We start from the raw sequence: 23,618 nt of genomic DNA, 5'->3' as shown, positions 1-23,618 counted from the left end.
TCCAAGAACTAAGACAAATTTCTGGCAAGCCATGGAAGCATGACCTTTTGTACAAGCAGATGTGGAAAGGAGAATTCTTGTTTCCAATGCTTGAGCAGCAAGAACAGTAATGAGAGAAGTTCCTATAAGTGGGTTTTCATTTCTGTTCTTTTTAAAGTGTAATTAGAATGACTGGCCTATTGTGTGGGTTATGATATTTGCTTGTAAACAACTTATTGATATGTTTCTTTTGAAATACTTGGTAAGAGTGATTAAAATGCATGAGACTATGTTTTCTGGAATGAATCATTCAGGCATTATTTTTCACTGGTGAGCACTGAATTAGAAAAGTGAGAGCTTGCGTAACTTAAATATATTTATATGTATTTTATATGGTATTTCTTTCTGTAAGAGGATTTTTTTTCATGCCTCATAAACCTTTTCTAACACCAATAATTTAAATTATTTTATATGACATTCATTTTAGAGAATGAGGTACAGAAAAATAAGCCATTTCTTGGTCAGTGCCTCCTGACCCTTGGGGTGTCACTGTGTCCTCGGCTTCCTCAAACCCTTTCTCAATTTTTAATTTAGATGGAAAAAGAATAGAGCAAGGGAGATTTGGGAACTGTAGTGGAGAAGGGAAGTATCATGGCCAGTGTGTACTGAGAATATATATTATAGGACTTATTCTTAGCTCAAATATGTGTAAAAGTCATTTTTCTCTTTCTGCTTGGCAACCAACCCTTGCTGACCTCCAGATATCTACCAGACAGTATCTGTCAATAGTTCTGTAGAGAGAAAGCACTTTTGCAGAGCAGAGACAAAAGGTACATAGTCTAATCATTTTTCAAAGCAGATCAATGTTTTCTAATCTTTTTGATACCAAGGCCTCCTATGATAAAGATGAAAAGAAAATCTCTCTGTCCTCCCAGAGACTGTAATGTGCATTCCCTTGAGGATCACAGCATTTTTTTGCAAATTTTCACCAGCAGAGATATCAATCTTTTGCGTGGTTTGTATTATAAAAGAAATAGATGCTTTTGTTGTTTTCCAAATATGTAAGTGTAATATAATTTTAAATATGCTTTTTTATTCCACAAACATATTGTTTCCCCTAGAAGACTGATACATCTCCATTGGAAGATTAGGTCCTGCTCATATCTCCCAGGGATGAGAATTATATCTCCAGACGTGTGTTGGTGAGGTGGGGGAGAAAACATGAAAGTTATATTTATATGACTATTTCTAGTTACCAAGACAAACACATTACACCTTAGTAACAATGAATGAGTTAGTTAATACTGATACCACTGATGCCGTCACTTGATTTCTGAGTCAGTTACCTGAGTGTTCTGAGGAGAGATTGGGACTGTCACAATGTGGACAGCATCACCGTGGTTCTTCCACTTGTCATCTTTCTTCATATTGTGACTTAGGCCATTTACACCAGGTTTAAGTGGAATTTATGCATTTCGGATGAACATAGCCTACAAAAAAGACTCCTACAAAAAAATCATAGCTAAAATATAACAACAACTTTGTAAACATAAGCACACACAGTAATTAGATTAAAAGCAAGCATCTATACTATGAAAACGTCCATACAATTTTAAGTGAACTTTGGAGTCATGCAATATTCTGCACAGTTTATAACATTTCACTGAACACTTAACACTAAATGTTTCAGTACACATTAGAAAATATTTTAAATAAGTGACAATAAAAATACATGTAAAAATTTTAGAATCAAACCAACATAATTCTTATAAAGAAATTTGTAACTTTAAATGCTCCATGGAAAGAGGAACCTGGTGGGCTACAGTCCATGGGGTCGCAAAGAGTCGGACACAACTGAGCGACAAACACACTTTGCCAAGACTGATTAAGTGGAAATAGAAAAGGCGCAAATGATCAGTACTAGGAATGAAAACAGGAAGTGAGGGGATTACTGGAGATGTTACAGGTATCAGAAAGATAATAAATAATCAACTTAATGCCAATAACATTTAAAATTTAAATAGACTGGAAAAAAATCCCTGAAAAAATGTAACTGCTAAAACCTGGTTTTATTAAATATATTCATAATTATTTACTTTATAATTTATAAAGTTTTATTAAAATATTTTATTAAAAATAAAACTGGATCAAAGAATAGAGAACCACAATAGTGAGGAATTGTTAAGGGAATTGAGTCAGTGGTTAAATATTGTTCCATAGAGAAAACTCTGGGGCTACATGTGTTTTACAAAACACCCAAAGAAAAAGCAACTCTAGCTTCCAAAAACAATTGCAAAGAATTTTTAAAATAAGAAATATTCTGGAACTAACTTTATGAATATAGCCTAATTTTGGTATAAAATTCCAATAAGGTCAGCATAAGAAAAAAAACTATAGGCCAGTATAAACTAATTAATAGCATTTCAACAATGCACAAAAGGTTGATATTTCACAAGCAAGTTGTATATATCCTAGGAATGCAAGGTATTATCTTTTCAGTATTAGAAAATCAATTAAGCAATTCATGTTCATAAATTAAAGGAGAAAAAAATCATACTCAGCTCCGTAGATGCTGGGAAAGCATTTGAGAAAATACAGCATCCATCCATAGTGAAAACTATTAACAAAGTAAAAATATAAGGGAGCTTTCATAAACTTATAAAGAACATTCACAAAAAGTTCGAAAGAAAAGATAATACCTAGTGGAGACACATTGAAAATTTTTGTTTGTGATCAGTGTATTAAGACAAAAGCAGCTACCATCATTCATGTTAAAGAAAGTCCCTGATATCCTACCAACAGTAAGAAAAGAAAAAGGTAGACTTCCTTGGTGGTCCCGTAGTTAAGACTCTGTGCTCCCAGTTAAGGAGACACAGGTTTGATCCCTGGTCAGGGAAGATTCCACCTGTGGCATGGAACTGAAGTGAAAGACGCTCAGTCGTGTCCAGCTCTTTGCGACTCTATGGACTACACAGCCCACGGAATTCTCTAGGCCAGAATACTGAAGGGGGTAGCCTTTCCCTTCTCCAGGGGATCTTCCCAACCCAGGGGTCCATCACAGGTCTCCCGCAATGTCTCATGGAGTGGCCAAAAAAAAAAGAAAAAAGTAAAAGATATGGAAATGGAAAGAACAAAATTATTGTTTTCAGATTGTATGCTATATATGTGGAACACCCAAAGACTCTACAGATAAATGATCAGAGTTATTTAGGGAGCTTCTAGAAATCACTAGGAGAAACTCAGTATAGAAAAGGCAATTGTGTTTCAACACATCAGCACCAGTTAGATAATATATTCAGAAACAAATACTATTTACTTAACAACAGTAACCAAATACCTAGGAATATTTTTTTAAAAATATATAAAACTTTGGGAAGAAAAATTGCAAATATTTGGAATTATTAAAAATGTAAATGGACAATAATTAGGAAATCTCAACGTTATAAAGATGTTAGTTCGCAAATGGATTTTTGGATTCAGTGCAATCCCAATCAAAACACCAATAGGTATTTTGGTGTGCTGTTTTATGTTGGGAAATTTGTAACTTTTGTTCATGTGAATTTATATGGAATATTATATTATATAATATTATAATATATTATGCTGAAATTTATATGAAAGAGTAAAGGCCTAAGAATAGCCGTCATTCTTTTTTTCATTATTTATTTAATTTTATTGAATCAATTTTTTAAATTGGAGGATAATTGCTTTACAATGGTGTGTTGGTTTCTGCTGTACATCAACATGAATCGGCGGTAAGTATACATATATCTTCTCCCTCATCATTCTTGATAAAAAAACAAAATAGAAGAATGTGTCCTTCTAAGTATCAAGATATAAAGCCACAAGTAATCAAGATAGTGCGGTTTTAGGTCAGGATAAACAGATTGGCCAATGGATAACGCAGAGAGAGCTCAGAAATAATCCGTACACACAAAGCAGGCACTGAGAAATAATTATCTGAAGGATAATTCTACAAATGGTGCTTGGGCTATTTGTTACCAAACAAAAAGAAGAAGTGCACCCCAATCTCACATAAAAATCATCCTAGTAGATTAAAGACCTAAAAATGGAAAATTTTGAAATGAAATTAAAATTGAAATTTTAAAACTTTTAGGAAAAGAGCGTTATGAACTTGAGGTAGGAAGGGATTTTTAAAAACACACATAGGCATATGCCACTTATCACTGATTGATAAGTCAACTATATTAAAATTAAGAATGCGTATTCCTCACAAAAAAAAATAGAGAGTAAAAACAGATCACGAATTGGGAGAAGATATTTTCAACATATGTAATCATAAAGATGAGCGTCCAGAATGTAAAAGAATTCTATGAATCAGTAAAAATGGCAATTTATCAGAAAAACATGAGCAAAAGACATAAACAGATGGCATGGAAGAAACAAAAATGACTCATAAATCCATGTAAAGATTCTTAACCTTAACAGTCATCTGGAAAATTTAAGTCAAAAATATAATACACGGTTTCACACTCAACAGATTGGCAAAAATAAAAAAAAGCTTTACAAAACCAAATTTGGGCCAGGATGCCAAGCAATGGCAACTCTCATGCATGAGGTTGAGAGAACAAATAGGTACAATTACTTTGGGAAACTGTTAGCATTGCTTTGTAAAGTTGAATATCCCTCAGTACCCAGCAAATTCACTCCTGGATATATACCTTGGGGAGCAAAAATGTACATGGTACCACTGTTAGTAATAACAGTAAAAGAAACATGATTCAATTCAAATGTCCTTCTGTAATATAATCATAAATAAATTGCAGCTTATTCCTATAGTGGAGTACTACCATTGGCCCTGTGTATCCTTGGCTACTATAATAAATCAATCACAGATTGAAAATATTTGGGGAAAAAATTCCAGAAGTTCCAAAAGGCAAAACTTGAATTTTCTGTGGGCTGACAACTGTTTACACAGCATTTACATTTTATTAGGTATCATAAGTAACCTATAAATGATTTAAAGTACACGGAGGGTGGGGGAAGAATGTGTGTAGGTTATACGCAAATACTGTACCATTTTATATAAGGGACTTGAGCTTCTATGGATTTTTGTATCTGAAAGGAGTCCTGTAACCAATTCTCTGAGGATTTCAAGGATGACTGTACACAGAAGTAGAAATGAATGAACTGGAGCTACTCATGTTGTTGTTTTTGTTCAGTTCCTAAGTCATGTCCAACTCTTTGCGACCCCATGGACTGCAGTATGTCAGGCTTTCCTGTCCTTCACTATCTCCCAGAGTTTGCTCAGATTCATATCCATTGAGTTGGTGATGCCATCCAACCATCTCATCCTCTGTTGCCCTCTTCTCCTGCCTTCAGTTTTTCCTAGCATCAGTCTTTTCCAATCAGTCAGCTCTTTGCATCACGTGGCTAAAGTGTTGGGGCTTCAGCTTCAGCATCAGTCCTTCCAATGAATATTCAGAGTTGATTTCTTTTAGGACTGACTAGTTTGATCTCCTTGCAGTCCAAGAGACTCTCAAGAGTCTTCTCTAGCACCACAGTTTGAAAGCATCAATTCTTCAGAGCTCAGCCTTCTTTATGGTCCAGCTTTCACATCCATACATGACTATTGGAAAAATCATAGCTTTGACTACACAGACCTTTGTTGGCAAAGTGTGTCTCTGCTTTTTAATATGTTGTCTAGGTTTGTCATAGCTTTTCTTCCAAGGAGCAAGCATCTTTAATCACGTTAGCATGGATGAATCTCAAAATGATGGTGCTGAATGAAAAAAAGCATACATACATACACTATGATCTATTTTATACACAATTTGAACAAAGGAAAAGGGAAGCAACATATTGTTTGGGGCTACATATACATGTGGGCTTCCCTAGTGATTCAAATGGTAAAGAATCTGCCTGCAGTGCTGGAGACCCTCGATCCTCAGGCCAAGAAGATTCCCTGGAGAAGGCAATGGCTACCCACTCCAGTATTCTCGCCTGGAGAATTCCATGGACATAGGAGCCTGGTGGGCTATAGTCCATGGGGTTGCAAAGAGTCAGACATGACTGAGTGACTAACACACACACACACACACACACACAGTATATGTGGTAAAATTAAAAGAAGAAAAAGATGAGTGATTTCAAAGATAATGGTTACTTTGAGAAGGGTTATGTGTATAGATTTGGTTGGGGAGTCATGCAAGGAGGTTTCAAGGTATGTACTGGTAACATTCTATTTTCTGACCAATGAGGTTGGCATGTGAGTGAGTGTTCAGCTTATCATGATTGTCTGTTTATCTTTATACACTCTCTTGTATATATAATCTATTTCACAACAAAAATTTTAATTAAACATTTACCGTTCTGCAGAGTGAATATTTGGACATTTTCTTTGACTATTTATAAACATATGACTCAAAGCTTTTTAATAAAGTAGAAATCACATTTGTAAGCAAAAATAGCATTAACACTAGAAAACCCAATTAATTTGCTGATATGTGCCTGATGATTATAGAATTCTGGGTAAGTATCAACATTTTTCAAAAATAACAAAACTTATTCTATACTTTGCTCCTACTAAGATATTCCTACATAATGATTATATAAAACCTGATCTTTAAAAATATATGTATGTGCTTTATAATCTACATAATATATTAGTAAACTAGTACCGATACCTAACTTGTGCATGCGTGCGTGCTCAGTCGTGTCCCACTCTGTGCAAGCCCAAGGACTGTAGCCCTCCAGGCTCCTCTGTCCATGGGATTTCCAAGGCAAAAATAGTGGAAAGGATTACCATTTCCTCTTCCAGGATATCTTCCCTACCCAGGGATCAAACCCACGTCTCCTGCATCTCCTGCATTGGCAGGCAGATTCTTTTACTACTGAGCCACCTGGTAAAACAATCTGGGAAGTTGGATATCTAACTTGTGCATAGGCATAAATATTATACTGGGCATGCTCAAAATTTTTCTTACTTAGTATGTAATGAAAACATTTGGAGACCACTGCTCAAGAAACCATTTGGCAACACCTCTGTAACCAAGGGTGCCTTAGAGTCACCCGGGCACATGTTTAAAATGCTGTCTCCTGGACGTACCCTCAGGATTCTGTTAAGTTAGTATGGAGAGGGCCCAGGAACATTCATTTTTAACACGTGCTCCAGGATGTTTGGCTTCCCAGGTGGTCATCTGCAAGGTAAAGAACCCATCTGCCAATGCAGGAAATGTAAGAGATGCAAATTCGATCCCCAGGTCCGGAAGATCCCCTGGAGAAGCACATGGCAACCCACTCCAGGATTCTTGCCTGGAGAATCCCGTGGGCAAAGGAGACTGGCAGGCTATAGTCCATGGGGTCACAAAGAGTCAGACATGACTGAAGCGACTTAGAAGGTGGTTCTGATATTAGTTCACCTGCCACAATTTTGCTCTAAGTTTAGACAACAATCCAACCACATCTTTAGGAAGCTATGTCCTGAGACTGTGCAGAGTGGCTTTGACAGAATTGAACTTTGGCGTGATGCCATGGAGGGATTCTGTCAGAAGGAAATGGCCCTTTTAAATTCATGCCAACACCTGGGATGATGCTGTAATTGATGTTATAGTGTATGGAGGGGGCAGATCATAAAGCCCAGTACAGCGTGCATACTCAATAAATGGTGACTTCTTATGTTGTAATTCTGTATTATGTGTTAATTCTCCTTATGAGAGCGCTTAGGAGCGAGTTCTTTCTGCTCTAAGTATAGGGAATAATTATGCTATTCTTTATAATAAAGCAATTTGACAGTCTGCTTCTTAGTTCAATTTATTTTGATACTGGGTTAAATGGCTGTCATAGCTGACAAAAGATACCTCCCACGAATGTATAGATTACAACAGAGAAGTGAGTCATTGGTTGGACTTACAAAATGATTATATCTATTTTTCCTCTCTCACTTACCACTTATCTTAAGCAGTCTGTTTTTATTCTATAGACACTCCCTTGAGTGACTTTGTGTTGTTTCCCAGGCAGCTGAGAATCAAATTAGTGGCTCTTCCTTAGTATCTGTACAGAATTTCTTGATAGGCAAAAAAGCATGTACTTTTTTTTTTTTTTTTTACACTAAACACCATTCATTTTCATTAACTGTGTGCTTAGTCGCTCAGTTGTGTCTGAGTCTTTGCGACCCCATGGACTGTAGCCTGCCAGGCTCTTCTGTCCATGGGGATTCTCCAGGGAAAAATACTGGAGTAGGTTGCCATTTCCTTCTCCAAGCATGTAAGTTTTTATACTACTTTATGTTCTTACCTGTTTTTCTTACCTGCCTCTAAATAATGCAGCTTGGGGGTTATTTCTATATCCTTGTTATTGCCTTAAAGAGATGTTGGAATAGAGCAAGAGGAAGGGAAAGAAGAGGGAATGAGTGAGTAGGAACACAGATGAGAAGAAAAAACTGAGTAACTAGAATAAGCTCAAGCTTATTCATGCCCTGGAGCAATAATCAGAATTAGTATTCCCAGATGGCTCAGCGGGTAAAGAATTCACCTGCAACGCAGGAGATGTGGGTTTGATCTCTGGGTAGGGAAGATCCCCTGGAGGAGAAAATGGCAACTCACTCCAATATTCTTGCCTGAGAAATCCCATGGACAGAGGAGCCTGGTAGGCTGCAGTCCATGGGGGCAGCAAAGAGTAGGACACAACTGAGCACTGGGCAGCACTCAAGTATCCAATTAATATTATGTGGATATTTCTCTTTCTCTTTCATGGATATTTATCCACTAATTCTATATTGGGTAAATACTAACAAATTAATCAGTTCTTTTATTGGGAATTATTGGTTATTTTTGCTTATCGACTGGTCTCCATTGTATCATACAAGGTTTGGGATGCATCTTTATTAATTGGGGAAACTTTCCAAATGTTCGACTTAGAGAATGATAGAGGAGCAATCCTTCTTCAATTTCTCTTGTATTCTTAGAAGATTTATTCCAAGCTTTAAATTTTCATTGGTTAAATTTTCATAGGCTCATGGAATTGTTATCAGTCTAACTAGTCTTAGTAGGACTTTGCAAGGATCAAGATTGTGAGAAGTTTCTATTTTTAAGTGCTAGTTAAGAACAATTTTTCATCTTCTGTTTCTACCTGCTGTTAACATTTAGGAAAAATATCCAAGTGCAATAATAATGGATCTGAAATGAGTGTGTTTACATAATTTTTAATAAATGAAAGCTGCTCATTTTCTTTTCATTAATGCTTCACTATTTTTAATAGCTTTTAATGTCTCATGCCTTTTTGGAAAGCCTGCATGCTTGATAATTTTCCTTTTTAGACAGTAGTTCAGCATTCAGAAATGCCAGCAAGCTTTTTAGAGAATATTCCCATAAGGGATATCTATATGAATGCTTTTACAGTAAGTGGGCTAGTATTCTTAAGATGTTAATAACATTGCTGATTGGTCCCTGTGCAAGTTGCAGTTAAAATTAATTGGGGGAAAAAGATACTCATACTTTACAGGGCAGCGAAAAGATATTAGAGAATGGTAAACAAGTAAAACAAGTTTTGAACTAATTAATGGCATATTCTCTCACTGATGCTGAAAAGCAGTGTTTTACTACAAGAAGAAATTTATTCTTATACCTTTTTAATGATCTGTAATGTCAATAAGGAAAGAGAAATACTAAAAGCTAGTTTAATTGGCAGTCTTATAAACACAGTCCTCAACTAATTTCTCTTCCACACAACACAACAACAATAGATAACACTGAGATAATGAAGATTGAAAAAACAAACCTACTGTACACTATTTATATACAGAGCCCCATACTAAGTAGCTTAGATTTGTCATTTCACTAAGTTCTCTGAGCAAGTAGAGGGAATAAGTAATATTATTCCTATTTTATAGATTTTGTAGGTCAGAAGGGGCTTCCCAGGTGGCACAGTGGTAAAGAATCTGCCCAGCAATGCAGGAGATGCAAAAGACATGGGTTTGATCCCTGGGTTGGGAAGATCCCCTGGATAGGAAAGGTATTCTTGCTCTGGTATTCTTGCCAGGACAGAGGAGCCTGGCAGTCCACAGTCCATGGAGTTGCAAAAAGTTGGACGCAACTGAACACACACACACACAGCTTCTGAGAAAGATTCAGTAACTTGCTTAACATCTTCTTACTCTCAACACAATTGGCCACTCTATCCTGCTTGAAATCTTCTCTTTCTATGGTATCCAGTCCCCCTTCCTCCTGAGTTTTCCTTGGCTTTTTCAGGCTATTCCTCGGTTTCCTTTGGTCACATCTGCCTCTCTTCCTAATTTCTAGATTTTGATCCTGCAGATTCTCAGGTCCCCTGAGAGTGGGACCCCTTCTCTCTCTCAAACTCTGTCCTCTGCTTAAATGCCGTCTAAATGTATAAGATTCCTATATATGGCTTATCACCACCCCAGTCTAGTCTGACAAGCTCCTGTCGTATATCTTCTGCCTACTTGACACCTCTGCTTGGATCTCTTACAGACATTGCTTGCTCAATGTGTACCAAACTCAACAGTTGATTTTCTCCCTGAAACTATTTCTCACTTTTTTCCGTCTTAGTAAGTGACATCATCATCCATCCTGTTGTACAAATCAGAAACAGTTTTGATTTCTATCTTTCCCCTATCTTCAAACCCAATGGATGACTTAGTCCCAAAGCATCTTCCTCCAAAATATAGCTCAAAGTCATCTGTTTCTTCCCATAGGCTCCGTCCCTGGGCTTTTGCCAACCACCCAGCACTGTACAAGAATCACTAATTCTTCCTGCTTCCTCACTTGTTCTTTACAAATCCATTCTCTATATAGTATTTGGAGTTATTATTTTAATATAAATTGGTGGAAGTAAGCAGGCAGAGCACAGAGGATTTTTAGGGCAATAAAAGTATTCTGTGTGATACTATAGATATAATGGGTATGTGTCACCACACTTTTGCCAAAAATGTATACCACCAAGGATGAACCCTCATGTAAATGGACTCTGCATGGTGATGTGTCAATGTAGGTTCACTGATTGTAACAAATGTATCAGTACCGTGTGGTGTGAGATGTTGATTGTGGGGAAAGTTATACATGTGTGTGGGCCGGGGATATTTGAGAAATCTGTGTAGCTTCTGCTCAATTTTGCTGTAAATCAAAAACTGCTCTAAAAAATAAGTTCTTCTTAAAAAGTAAATTGGATGATACCACTCTCTTACTTAAAATCTTTTAGTGGCTTACTATTACTCTTAACATAAAATTCAGATGCCTTCTCCTGGTTGACAAGACCACTGTCTACCTCCCCAGGCCTAGCATGTAGCAGCCTAGCTCCTCCTTAGCCCTGCAAATGGCATTCTCAAGCCTCAAGACCTTGCCCGAAAGGTCTTGAATCTCCCCTTTGTTCGATAAGCCTCCCCAGACATGCCCTCCTTCACGCCCACTTGGTTCCTTCTTTTCCCTCAAATCTCAGCTGAAAGAAGGCCTACCTGACCACTGTATCTAAATGAGTTTTCCACCCTCATTTCCTCCCATAACGTCCTGTTTGCTTTTTCCATAGGACTTTTCTCCATTGGAAATTACATCTTTATCAGTTTTCATTTACCACCATAGACCAATACCCACTACAAGGAAAGTGTGAAAGTGTGTGTTAATCGCTCAGTTGTGTCCAACTCTTTGTGACTTCCATGGACGGTAGCCCTCCAGGCTCCTCTGTCCATGGGATTTCTCAGGAAGGAAAACTGGAGTGGGTTGCCATTCCCTTCTCCAGGGGGTCTTGCTGACCCAGGGATTGAACCCGGATCTCCTCCACTGCAGCCAGATTCTTTACCATCTGAGCCACCATGGAAGCCCTGGTACAAGGAAAACAGTTGATAAATATTTGAAAAAATAATTGAATAAATGAAATACATCTGGTTAGTAAGTGGTGAAACCAGGACTCAAACCCACAGCCTGTCTGACTCTAGAATCTGTGTTCTGAACTTTCATGCTAGGAGTAAAATCAGCTCATGTTCAGTGGAATTTTAGTGTAAAATTTCATTTTAGCACAAAAAATCTGAAATTCTTTTAAAATTTGATCATCCACATGACAACCCTCCAAGGAAAATAAGAGTACTTGATTGACCTGTATCTAAGTGATGCTGGATAACATAAAGTATACCTGTCATATTTGGCATTTTGCTTACTAAGATGCCAGACAAGATCCCTTGCAATAACTCTTTCAACTCTGTCAAATATTTTGAAAATCAAATAACATGACTTTGGGCAAGTTACTTAACCTCTCTAGACCAGCATCTATAAAACAGAAAAATAATGATTTAACAGGCTCATTTAGGAGGAATAAAGGAAATAGATGAAAAACCCTCACCACAGGGTTGATATGCGGTTAGTAAATAATAACTGTGTTTCTTTAAAAAAAAAAGTCTTACTTCTTCCATTAAGTGAAAAACTCTAATCTTCAGGGTTAACTAAACAAGATTCCTTTTTGTTTTTTTTTTTTTTTGGATGAGCTGGATTGACACGCCAAGTGATCAAAGACTAATAATAGCTGGAGAAAATTGGCAAGAGAACTGCCTCTTCAGGGGGACCCAAGAAATCCACAGGAAGCTTCTAAATCTCCATGAACTGGCTTCTAAATTTCCACTGAGTTTACACTTGATGGCAAAGGACAGCGACAGTCCCAGTTTTGAAGTCAGTGCCATTCTTGGAGGTTGTGTTTGGTTCACGGGCTTACATTTCCCACAAAGCTTTGAGGAATATGCCGGAAGAGAGCAACATATATGTTTTTTTCCAAACTACTTTACAATAATTTTATTTATGTATTCATTTATTTTTGGCTGTGCTGGGTCTTTGTTGCTATGTGGGCTTTTCTCTAGTTGCAGCGAGCAGGGGCTAGTCTCTAGTTGCGGTGCTCGGGCTTCTCATTGCAGTGGCTTCTCTTGTCGTGAAGCGCAGGACTCATGCATTTCAGTAGTTGTGGGACTGGGGCTCAGTAGTTGTGGCCCACGGCCTTAGTTGCTCTGTGGCATGTGGGATCTTCCCAGGTCAGGGATCAAACCCATGACTCCTGCATTGGCAGGGGGCTTCTTTACCACTGAGCCCCCAGGAAAGCCCCCAAATTATTTTTAAAGAGATATTTGAGTTGGTTCATTGATTCTGCCTAGAACAACAAACAGACACACACTGATATTTAGGAACAGGAATTTTTCTTTTCTTCCCTCTTTTCCTTTTTATAGGCGTCAGAGGGCTTTGCTTTCCAGTATTTGCCAACTGCTCTATTTCATGTTTTAATGAAAGTCTTGGGTCTCATTTTTCTTTGAGATCAGTTTGAGAGGACTATATTTCTTTCAGAAGAAAAAAAAGCTCAGAATTTCTTTTCAGTCTCTCAGGTTTTGGATGTCATTATGACAAAACTCGACAAGCTGGCAGAGGGAGCCACAGAATGTTTTGAGAATCTGAAAACATAGCAAATGCAGTTGAATGAATTTTGAATGACAGATTCCTTATCTAACTCAGGAGAAATTAAATAGAACTTTTGCTAAATACTTTTTTAAAAACTCATGGGACTTCCCTGGAGATCCAGCAGTTAAGGATCCGTGCTTCCACTGCAAAGGGCACAGGTGTGATCCCTGATCAGAGAACGAAGATCCCATATGCTGCTCAGTGTGGGGAGAAAAAAAAAAAAGCGAAAGCTCAGTGCTAAATACTACAAATTTTAAGATTCACCATGAGAGTCTTTCCTTACAACTCACTGGAGTCTTACATTTACACACACACACACACACACACACACACATAACTGTAGAAATAAATGGAACCTTAGCTATCTTAATGGCTGAGACTTGGACAAAAGAGATCGGCCAAGGAAATATTATTAGTTTTACAATGTCCAAGGGGGAAGTTATTGGTATTTCTTGTGTATCTTATGGATTGGGCTTTAAATTTATTTACTTGCTGTTCAATCAGTTTAGTGTTGTTTTAAAATATGCATTTGTTCCAAAGGTAATTGTATCTAGACACTTTTTTCTTTTCCTTACATTGCTTAGTTTCTACAAGGAATATTTTATTCAATTCATACTTTCTTCCTCAGGGTAATCTTGTCTCTCCATTTCATTTCTTGGATCTGGGTTCCATTAGATTTTTACCCACGGAATTAAATGTGAGGGAGTCTCAGTTATCCTTCTTAGGGTATTTCTAAATATCTCAGAAAGAAAATTAAGATAATTTTCTCCTACCTTTTAATGAAATCTGCTTAGGAGTTTTACTAAAAGTGAACTTTCCTTTTTGTGACATTTTTGAAAGGGGACATGAGTTACCTTTGATGATGGTCCAGTCAACTTGGTTCTCTGGAGGTCCCATGAGAAGGGCCAAGCCTGATCCATCTGTGTTCTCTCTACCATCCTCAGCTGCACCTTCTTATATTTTGAAGTGAAATCTCCTTGTCCTACCTTTGAAAACTGAAGGATTATGCCACTCTCATTTTCCCAGCCTATGTGCAGTCACATAAGCACTTCCCAGGCTGTGCTAGTGGCAAAGAACCCGACTGCCAATGCAGGAGACACAAGAGATTCGGGTTTGATCCCTGGGTCAGAAAGATCCCCTGCAGGAGGCCTTAACAATCCATTCCAGTATTCTCGAGGGGAGAATCCCATGGACAGAGAAGCCTGGCGGGCTACAGTCCATAGGGTCACAAAAAGTTGGACATGACTGAAGCGACTTAGCCTGCATGCATGCAGTGAGAAGGAAAAACCCAGAATAGGATTGGAATAATTAATGTAGGAATTGGTGAAAATGCTTGCATTTTCAAGTTGTTTATAAAAACAAAACTGCCATAGGAGCATGCTTTGGAGGTGGCATTTGAGGGACCTACTTCTAAGCTTAGACTAAAAGATGAGGCATTTTGTCATTTTTGTAATATCTGAGCACCTCAAAATGACACTTTTTGGTAGAAGACTTAGAAATACACCCATACATTTTGCAACACTTAATTATGGAAAATTTCTAGTCACCATCCAAGTTTTAAGTTCTATAGTTTCAAGACCCCATGAATTGTAGCCTGTCAGGCTCTTCTGTCCATGGAATTCTCCAGGCAAGAATACTGCAGTGGGTTGCCATTCCCTTCTCCAGGGGATCTTCCCAACCCAGGGATTGAACTTTAACTTGGGTCTCCTGTACTGCAGACAGATTCTTTATCATCTGAGCCACCAGGGAAGCCCATAGTTTCAAGCTACCAACACAGTATGGGAAACTCCAGGGCAGAGAAGATATGAGGAGTTCATACTGATGTAGCTGTGAGGTCTCTTGGCTTCTAGGAGTCACAGATGGAGATTTACCAGGAAAATGACGTTTATGAATCTGTTTCTGGAGCGTAACACCTGGAATTTCACAAGTCCTCATTTGTTGTGACTGTCGTAAACTGCTTTTCCTAAAATTAAAAGTATTTAGAGTTATATGTGAAGACGTGTTTCTCTAGGATTTAGGCAGCCTGTGTTTTCAGGGCAATTTGTCTAAATAGAGTGCATTTAAACTGATTGCAATCACTTGCTAAATTGTTCACTGTGGCCCAAGGTGGTGGTGGGTTTTTAAGATAAGGGAGATAAGATTTCTCTCCCTCTGTTGACTTAGTTCTTGATTTCCACTTAAAGTTAACTAATGAAAGGAATTGTTTATGAAAAGGATCAAAAGGGCAAAAGTGCAATTAGTAAATGTTAGCGTATGGGAGATGTGAATAAAATCTACAGGGGCCGCATCTCTAGATCCTGCTAATCTGGAATTAAAATTTAGAATGTTTCCACTTCTACTTTGGGGATTAACGGTAAGTACTTAGGATCTGGGGCTTTGTTACAAGAAAAAAAATGTGTTCTGTGCCATCCACAATGCTTCTCATTTTATGCCTTGACTATTCTGCTACGACACCTAGACACTTCTGCATTATATGTCCCATCATTTTCCCTCATGGAATTACTTTGCCAAATTCCTTTCTGAGCAGGACTCTTCAAGAGAGCAGACTCCCTCCTTTGCAAGGATGCGGCATTCTGCAGTCATGAACTCTGGGACTCAGGAAGAACATCATTGAATATGCACTTGTAACTCCTTGATCTGAATGATCCACGTAGAAAGTAGACTACATTCAAGGACCAGGACTGCAGGCTGTACTGAGAATTCTCATGTCCGGTAAGAGGAAAACACTAGGAGCCATGCATTCTTGTCTTTGATTAGCATATAATTAACTTAATAGCATATGACTGCAAATAGTGCTAAAATAGGAAAAATTCTGTGAGTTCTACATAAATTCAATGTAAATGTTTGTCAAGCTCTAAGGTAATTACATTATCTTTTTCAGTAAAATCATATATTTTTGCCCAATTAAAAATAGGGTGATACCAGTGGATTTTTGTACCCTGAACTATTCCACAAAGAAATTCAAGAGTCAGGGGGAGAAATCAAGAACTGTGTATCACAGTTAGTTTCTTCTTAAAAGGCTGAAAAAACTGCTATCATTCTCATATGTCTCATCAGAAGTTGGAAATGACTAGATAAACCTACAAGCACACATATACGAGTGGGCTTGCATTTTCCTTTAGCTGGTACTTAATGCAATTATAACTTCAATCTAGTGCTTTCCCTCTGATTTCTCTGTCAAAATGCTGCATGATTTAGGACTGAGTAATAGTAAATACAGGTGGGAAAGCATTCGTGATGAAGGATGCCCCATGAGCACAAGGTACTGTTATTTCACTTAATGAGAGAATGTCTGAGTTTTAAAACTGTCTCATCATCAATATTTTATGCTAATGAATAAAACAGTAGCTGACCCAGAGGCCACATGCAAACAGAAACACACAGCAAAATGTACAGTGAACATTTTTCCTCCATTTGTTTTCTTAACAAACAGAATTTGATCGCCGAGTTATACATGAAACGATGAGTGTTTTGTGTTTTATTTCTATCAATAGACACAGAGATCTGTCCCTCTGCCACGAAGACGTTGTCTTATATGAGAGTCATATTTCAGCAAACATAATTAAACCATCACAAACAGAGACTTCCATTAGTCAGACCAGAGTTATGGCTGTTGTGCTTTAGACGCATAAGAAAGTATTTCACAGTCTGCTGTGGGGAAAGAAAGACCACTAAATATTTCATGGCTTTTTCCAGATCAGACTGTTTATTTCTCAACATTTTAAAGAGATACTTAATTTTTCTCGACAGCTATTTTTGTGAACACGTTAAGAGAAATGGATATTAAGGACAAAATTTGCATGGGATGCCCAGAGCTGCTATTTTTTTCTCTGGAACGATGCTTCCTGGGTGCATAAGAATAAATATCGTACTGTTCTCAGAAATGTCCTTGGCATTTGGTGTGTTCTCTAAAGCTACATTTTGGTAACGCTCCACGTCTGAGGTTTCACGGAGAGGGAGAAATCATATTTTGACTGGTGTAGTTCAAGGCACGTTCGTGTTTCATGCGAAAATAAAAGCGGACACTAGAGGGTGCTGTTTGATTTTCTTTTTCACTGAGTTGTGCCGCAGATGCCCGTGATTCAGGGCACTGAAAAATGCCATCGTGTTCTCCTAGCCAGGACCAAATTGCAGTGCAACACAAGATGTAGACATCCCTGAGTTCAAGGAGAGAGGCCGGAAGGTTCAGAATGGTGTAGATGCTAAATTAATTCAGAATTAGTAAAGAAGTAATGCTTTATTACTCTAACCCGGTATGATTGTCATTTTTTTTTTTTAATAATTACTTAATATTCTTGGTTGAAAGAAATTTTATTAGACTTCAAGCTCTCACTAAATGTCAAATGGTTCTAAAGATAGCTAGAATATTAGACAATGTGAAACAATTCGTGCTCTCAAGGTTTGGCACTAGGATTTTGAATAGAGCCCATACTTAACTACTGGTTAAGAAACTAATTATGGAATTCCCAGTTGGCAGAAATGCCAGACCCCAGGATGTTGCTTCTTTTGATATCGGAGAAATACCAAGTTAATAAGATTCCTAATTAGCTCCGCTTTTCACCTTTGCTAAGCATGTGCTTTCTCTCACCCCCCTTTCTTAAGGCAAATCGTTTTGAGCAGCAGGAGAAGACAATGTTCTGGAGTTCTCTAAATATATGCTCTCATACGGTTTACGTTTGTATCCTGTCATTTTCTAACCTAAGAATATTTTAAAAGAAGCTTAAAGTTCTCATTTTATAGAGAGGAAAGTTAAGGTATTGTGATCTGGAATGATTTGTTTCAAGCAGACAATTAAATTAGCATTGTAGAAGGGTCAGGACCATCTCCCGGTTCTTCTTACAGACAGTCAGCTAAGGGACCTGTTCATTTTCAGTTCCATAGATAAATGTTTCTCTTTAATACAGATAGGCATGACTGGTTCAAAGGCTACTTGGCAGCCATCACCACAGATTTCCGGTTCTTCTCCCTCCCAGGCTACAGGAAGTTCACAACGCCCTCTCTCTGAACGTTAGTTCTGGCCATGTAACTTGCTTTGGTCAGTGAAATGGGAATAGATATGTTGTGTCTCTTATGAGGTGTGGTTCCCTACACTCTCTCCCCTTGCGGAGGTGAGCCCCAAAGTCTCCTATGGAGCTGGCAGCGACAAAAGGTAATAAAATATCGAGAAATAACAAGTGTTGGCAAGGACGTGGGGAAAAGGGAACCCCTGGCTGTTAGGAATGTAAATTGGTGTAGCCACTCTGGAAAATAGTATGGTGATTCCTCCGTAAACTGAAAATAGAACCACCACACGATCCAGCAATTCCACTTCTGGGCATTTATCCAAAGGAGATGAAAAGACTAACTTGAAAAGATATCTGCACCCCTGTACTCATTGCAGCATTATTTACAATAGCCACGATATGGAAACAACTAAATATCCATCAGTGGCAGGATGGATAAAGAAGATGTGGTTGGACCCGAATGATGACTGAATACATACATGCATACAACGGAATATTATTCAGCTATAGGAAAGGAAGAAATCCTGCCACTTGCAATCACATGGATAGACCTTGAGGGATTATGCTAAATGAAATAAGTCAGACAGTGAAGGACAAATACATTGGGTTAGCCGAAAAGTACATTTTCCATAACATTTTATGGAAAACTGGAAAGAACTTTTTGGACAACCAATAGTATGGTCTCATTTATTGGGGAATCTAAAAAACAAAACAAAAAACCATAGAACAGACGGGTGGTTCCTAGAGACAGAGTGAAATGGGTGAAGAGGGTCAAAACATACAAACTTCCAGTTACAAAATAATTGTGTCCTGGGGAAGTAATGTACATCATGGCAACTATATGAATATATGTTACATGAATAACTGTATTCTGTATTTGGAAGTTAGAAGAGTAGATCTTAAAAGTTCTCATCACAAGATAAAAATTGTAACTATGAATGGCGATGGATGTTAACTAGACTTAGTGATGATCATTTCCTGGTATATACATATATTGAATCATTACATTGTATACCTGAAACTAACATAATGTTGGATGTCAATTATATCTCCATAAAAATGTGATTCTGACACAGGAACAGAAGAAGAACCCATGGAAGAGAATCAGGAGCTCACAGAACCACAGAGACTGAAGCTGATTTGTGCTAAAGGTGGTACTGCAGTCCTATGAAGAAAGAATACATTGCTCAGTAAAAATGAGAGAAAAACAAGCTAATGAAGTCTCCATCCACCACCACCCCCCAGGATGCAAGTAAGGATCAGAGCCGCCTGACGTGAGCAAAAGAGAAACCTCTGTTGTGTAAGCCACTTCGATTCTGGGGTTTTCTATTGGGCCTCTATACCTACCTTATCCTGATGACAGGTGAGGGTGTCAACCCTCTGAGAAAACCAGAGGCCAAGAATCAAAGTGTAGCCAGAAAGGATTTAATTAAAAAATATAAAAAAAACAATTATAGTCTTTAATTTAGAAATTTATAATGACTTTGATATGAAGATCAATAAAGAGAAGTTATGACACGGGAAAACATTTCCTCCTTATATGTCTTCAGTTTAAAATTTATCTAAGGAAATCATGGGTTAGTTTCTCTGTGTGTCTGACTCTTTGCGACCCCATGGACTGTAGCCCTCCAGGCATCTCTGTCCATGGGATTCCCCAGGCAAGAATACTGGAGTATTCTTGCTGTTCCCTTCTCCAGGGGATCTTCCTGACCCAGGGATTGAACCCCGTCTCCTGCAGTACAGGTGGATTCTTTACTGTCTGAGCCACTAGGGAAGCCCAATCAGGTAGAAATTAATAAATAAATGTTGCTGTGTTCAACTCAGAATCTGATTGTGAAAACCTATACCTTAGACTCTGGAAATGAGAATTGAACATTAGCTCTGAAGCTGCTGATCTTAAAGTGGGGGAAGTGTGGAGCTGGGGATTTTCATGTGGACAAAGAACATGTGCATAACATCAATTTCCATCACGGTGAGGAAGAAGTACTCTGCATCTCACCTCGAATGGGCAGTTTATTCCTTAATCCATCTCAATGTTCAGCATTTTCCCAAAAGATCCTAAAATGTCCAAGTTGAAGCAGACGCATATTTTTCTCCATCAATACCAGCTGTCTTCCTGGCTGCACAGCATCTATGGCTGCCAAGCTAGAGCCTGCAGACCCTCCCAGGGGCTGAGAGAACAAAGCCGCTCGGCCCAGACTCAGTCTACACACCACTTCTTCGGTCCAGAGACAGTGACAGCCTTTTATAGGCCAGACAACAGGAATTATCCTCACACTCAGAGTCAAGGACACTAGGGTCTCCGCTCGGTGTTTCCCAGAGTTCCCAGGAAACGGCAGAAATACCCTCAGCTTCAATCCAGAACAACGTCAAAATGAACTGGAAGTGGTGTTTACTTTGTTTTTAACCTTAAAAAGAGAGGCACCCCAGGGATGTATTTACCAGGCCCTCCGTTTTGTAGTTAATTAGAGTAAATGTGGGTTTTTGTATCATGTACAAAAGAGGCCACTGCCTGCTTCTCTTCTTCTCAGCACCTTCCTAAATGCCCCGCTAATGCTCTGCCAGTACAAACAGCCACATAGCAAAATGCATATGAGCTCCAGCCAGCAGGGCCTACCTGCTCCAGTTGCTGCTGCTCTAGCTGCCTCTTTGTTTATAACAGAGGATGCTATTTGGTGTGCAAAGCTCTATACGAATGATTCTGGCCACAGAATAATGAGAATAATTGAACACAGAGTTTATTTAAGCATAAAACATATTAAAAATTATTCGGTTGATTTGTAAGAGAGAAGAGTTTGGGTCTGAAAGGAAGGATGGGGGGTGGGGTTCCCCAGGTCAGCAAACAATATGCAAGGTGGACACTTGGCCCTGGCAGGACCGGCGGACATGAGGGCAGGGGGAGGAGAATGCAGGTGAATCAGAGGTCGGACACTTCCAAACATCGGAGAGACCCCTCAGAGGGAGTCAAGCCTTCCAATCACTGCTTCTCCGTATTCACTCTCACTCCACCAGGCCCTCCCTCTGTAAAAACTATGATCCAGACACGGCACTGGATCTACTGGTCGGGTAGATTTCTCTGGTTAGATTTCCAGGTAGACTTGTCTCACCAGAATTTTTTCCTTTACTGGTTTTTCCTGTGAGCCCAATGTTCCTAGTGACAATTGTTTGGAAATGTTAGGCAAGATACATGTTTTCCACAAGCAACTTTTAGAAGCAGGTTTGCATACTCTGAAAGGGGGTGGTGGCGGCGTGGCTTTTCCCTCTTTTCTGGAACTCTGACCATACGGGGGAGATGGCATCACTCTGAGACTGTGGACAGTTTTAAATAGGTTCTGACTTAAGGGCACACACCTTATCGCCTACAGGGGGTCAAAGTAAGTAAATTACAGTACTTTATATATAACCTTGAGTGAATTATGAGGTCATGCCTGACTTATAGACAAAATGCCATAGTGAAATCTGGGTCATGACGAGAAGCAGCATCCAAACTTGAAGTTCGATGGAAGAATTAGAGGCTGTGAACAGAAAGAGTGACATGGTAAGTCCTATGAAAAAATGTACTGCTTGACATGGATCAGCCATCCTGGTGGATTCAAACAAACGCGCCTGCTTTTTTCAATGCCAAGAACCCACCTTCTCCAAGTGGACTTGACTGTGGCAGTGAGGAAGTGAAATTAACTCAACCTCTAGATGAATCCTGCTAACTTAAAGGGTGCCAGGGAAACCTGGTAGCTAAGGCTGCTGCAGGAAAGTGTGTTTGATGGATCACACACCCCAGTCCTAGACTTGGGGGCCAGATTAAAGGTCACCACTTGGTTCTTAAATGCCTGGATGTGTGTGTGTGCTAAGTTGCTCAGTTGTGGCCTGACTCCTTGCGACCCCATGGACTATAGCCCTCCAGGCTCCTCTGTGCATGGAATTTTCCAGGCAAGAATACTGAAGTGGGTTTCCATTTCCTTCTCCAGGGGATCTTCTTGACCCAGGCATCGAACCCTCGATTCCTGTTTCTCCTGCATTGGCAGGCGGAATCTTTACCACTAGCACAACCTGGGAAGCTCTATTAAATGGCTAGATAACTTTCTTTAAAAAAAAAAAAATTCCATCTTTTAGATAAAAGACCAGGGACTCAAAGGTTTAAAAAACCAAAAAGATGCTAGTATTCCTTGAGTGGGCTTCCGTAGTGGCTCCGTGGTAAAGAATTCACTTGCCAATGCAGGAGACGTGGGTTCAATCCCTGGGTCAAAAAAATCCCCTGGAGAAGGAAATGGCAACCCATTCAGTATTCTTGCCTGGGAAATCCCACGGACAGAGGCGCCTGGAAGGCTACAGTCCATGGGGGTGCAAGAGAGTCAGACATGACTTAGTGATGCAACAAGAACAATAAGTTCTTTGGGTGTTTACTTCGTCTTTCCTTCTTACTTTCTGGAAGTCTCATAGGTCAGCTGCTGACCCACTGGGCCTTGCATTGGAATGTCTCCTTCTGGGAGTCAAGAACTTCCTGTGCCCTTGGCTGCCCGCCCAGAGGCTGTGAGCTCACCTCGGCAGCTCTTGCCATCCTCCTGCAGGGTGCCCGTCACGCAGCTGCACAGAGGCCCGTCCACCCGGCTCGTGCAGATCTGCTCACATCCTCCATTGTCCTCACACCAGTCCAGCCCTGAAAGACAGCCCTGGACAAGTTACCTGCAGACAGTCTAGCTCTTCATCTCATATCTACGGGCAAGGCTTTAAAGAGAGGCGTGGCAAGGGAAAAGGCCTAGTACTCTCATGAGTTTTTAGTAGTCTGTGAAAGGATGTCATTATGGACACCTGTGATTATGGCAGGCTTCGCAAACTGGGGTCCCCAAGCAGGCGTCCTTTGCAAACTGGGGTCCCCAAGCAGGCGTCCTCAAGCTCCTGGTTCACCAGGTTCACATCGTAGGCACAACACACCCCAGAGTTAGCCTGAATCTTCAAATCCCATTGTTTTAATCATTTAGAGTGTTTTACGGAACATACATACTTTTTCTTCTAATAGGTCCCACTGAAATGATCTGTTCTTTAGGTTCCTTGGTATAATCTGTGGCAGTCCTGGAATTTTGAGGGCAAGTCTGAAAGACAGAACACCAAAGGGAACATTTCACACAATTAAGCTGATAACTTATTCTTCACCACATCCTCACCTCCAAAAGAGGCAGGGGTTCAGCCCGGAGCACTATTGCAGCTCAGATTAATTAGAAGCAATGTATTCTTGATC

At 39.2% G+C, this 23,618-nt stretch overlaps 1 protein-coding gene and 1 long non-coding RNA gene across 2 annotated transcripts in view; one reads left to right on the top strand and one right to left on the bottom strand.

The window, feature by feature from the left end:
- LOC104974222 (uncharacterized) overlaps positions 1–20,632 on the top strand; it is a 67,042-nt gene extending 46,410 nt beyond the window's left edge. The window contains exons 2-3 of the long non-coding RNA XR_811483.4: positions 15,910–16,094; positions 19,462–20,632. This is a non-coding gene — a long non-coding RNA (uncharacterized lncRNA). The remainder of the gene's footprint in view (positions 1–15,909; positions 16,095–19,461) is intronic.
- A 475-nt stretch (positions 20,633–21,107) lies between these two features.
- Positions 21,108–23,618, bottom strand: part of TECTA (tectorin alpha) — an 82,746-nt gene continuing 80,235 nt past the window's right edge. The window contains 3 exon segments of the mRNA XM_015474707.3: positions 21,108–21,900; positions 22,923–23,039; positions 23,385–23,472. Coding sequence (XP_015330193.2) covers positions 21,800–21,900; positions 22,923–23,039; positions 23,385–23,472 — 306 coding nt within the window. The 3' untranslated portion in view covers positions 21,108–21,799.

The sequence above is a fragment of the Bos taurus genome, chromosome 15 (genome assembly GCF_002263795.3).
Source record: "Bos taurus isolate L1 Dominette 01449 registration number 42190680 breed Hereford chromosome 15, ARS-UCD2.0, whole genome shotgun sequence".
NCBI classification, from domain to species: domain Eukaryota; kingdom Metazoa; phylum Chordata; class Mammalia; order Artiodactyla; family Bovidae; genus Bos; species Bos taurus.
Note: the sequence above shows the minus strand (reverse complement) of the source record. Positions and strands in the feature narration are given on the sequence as shown.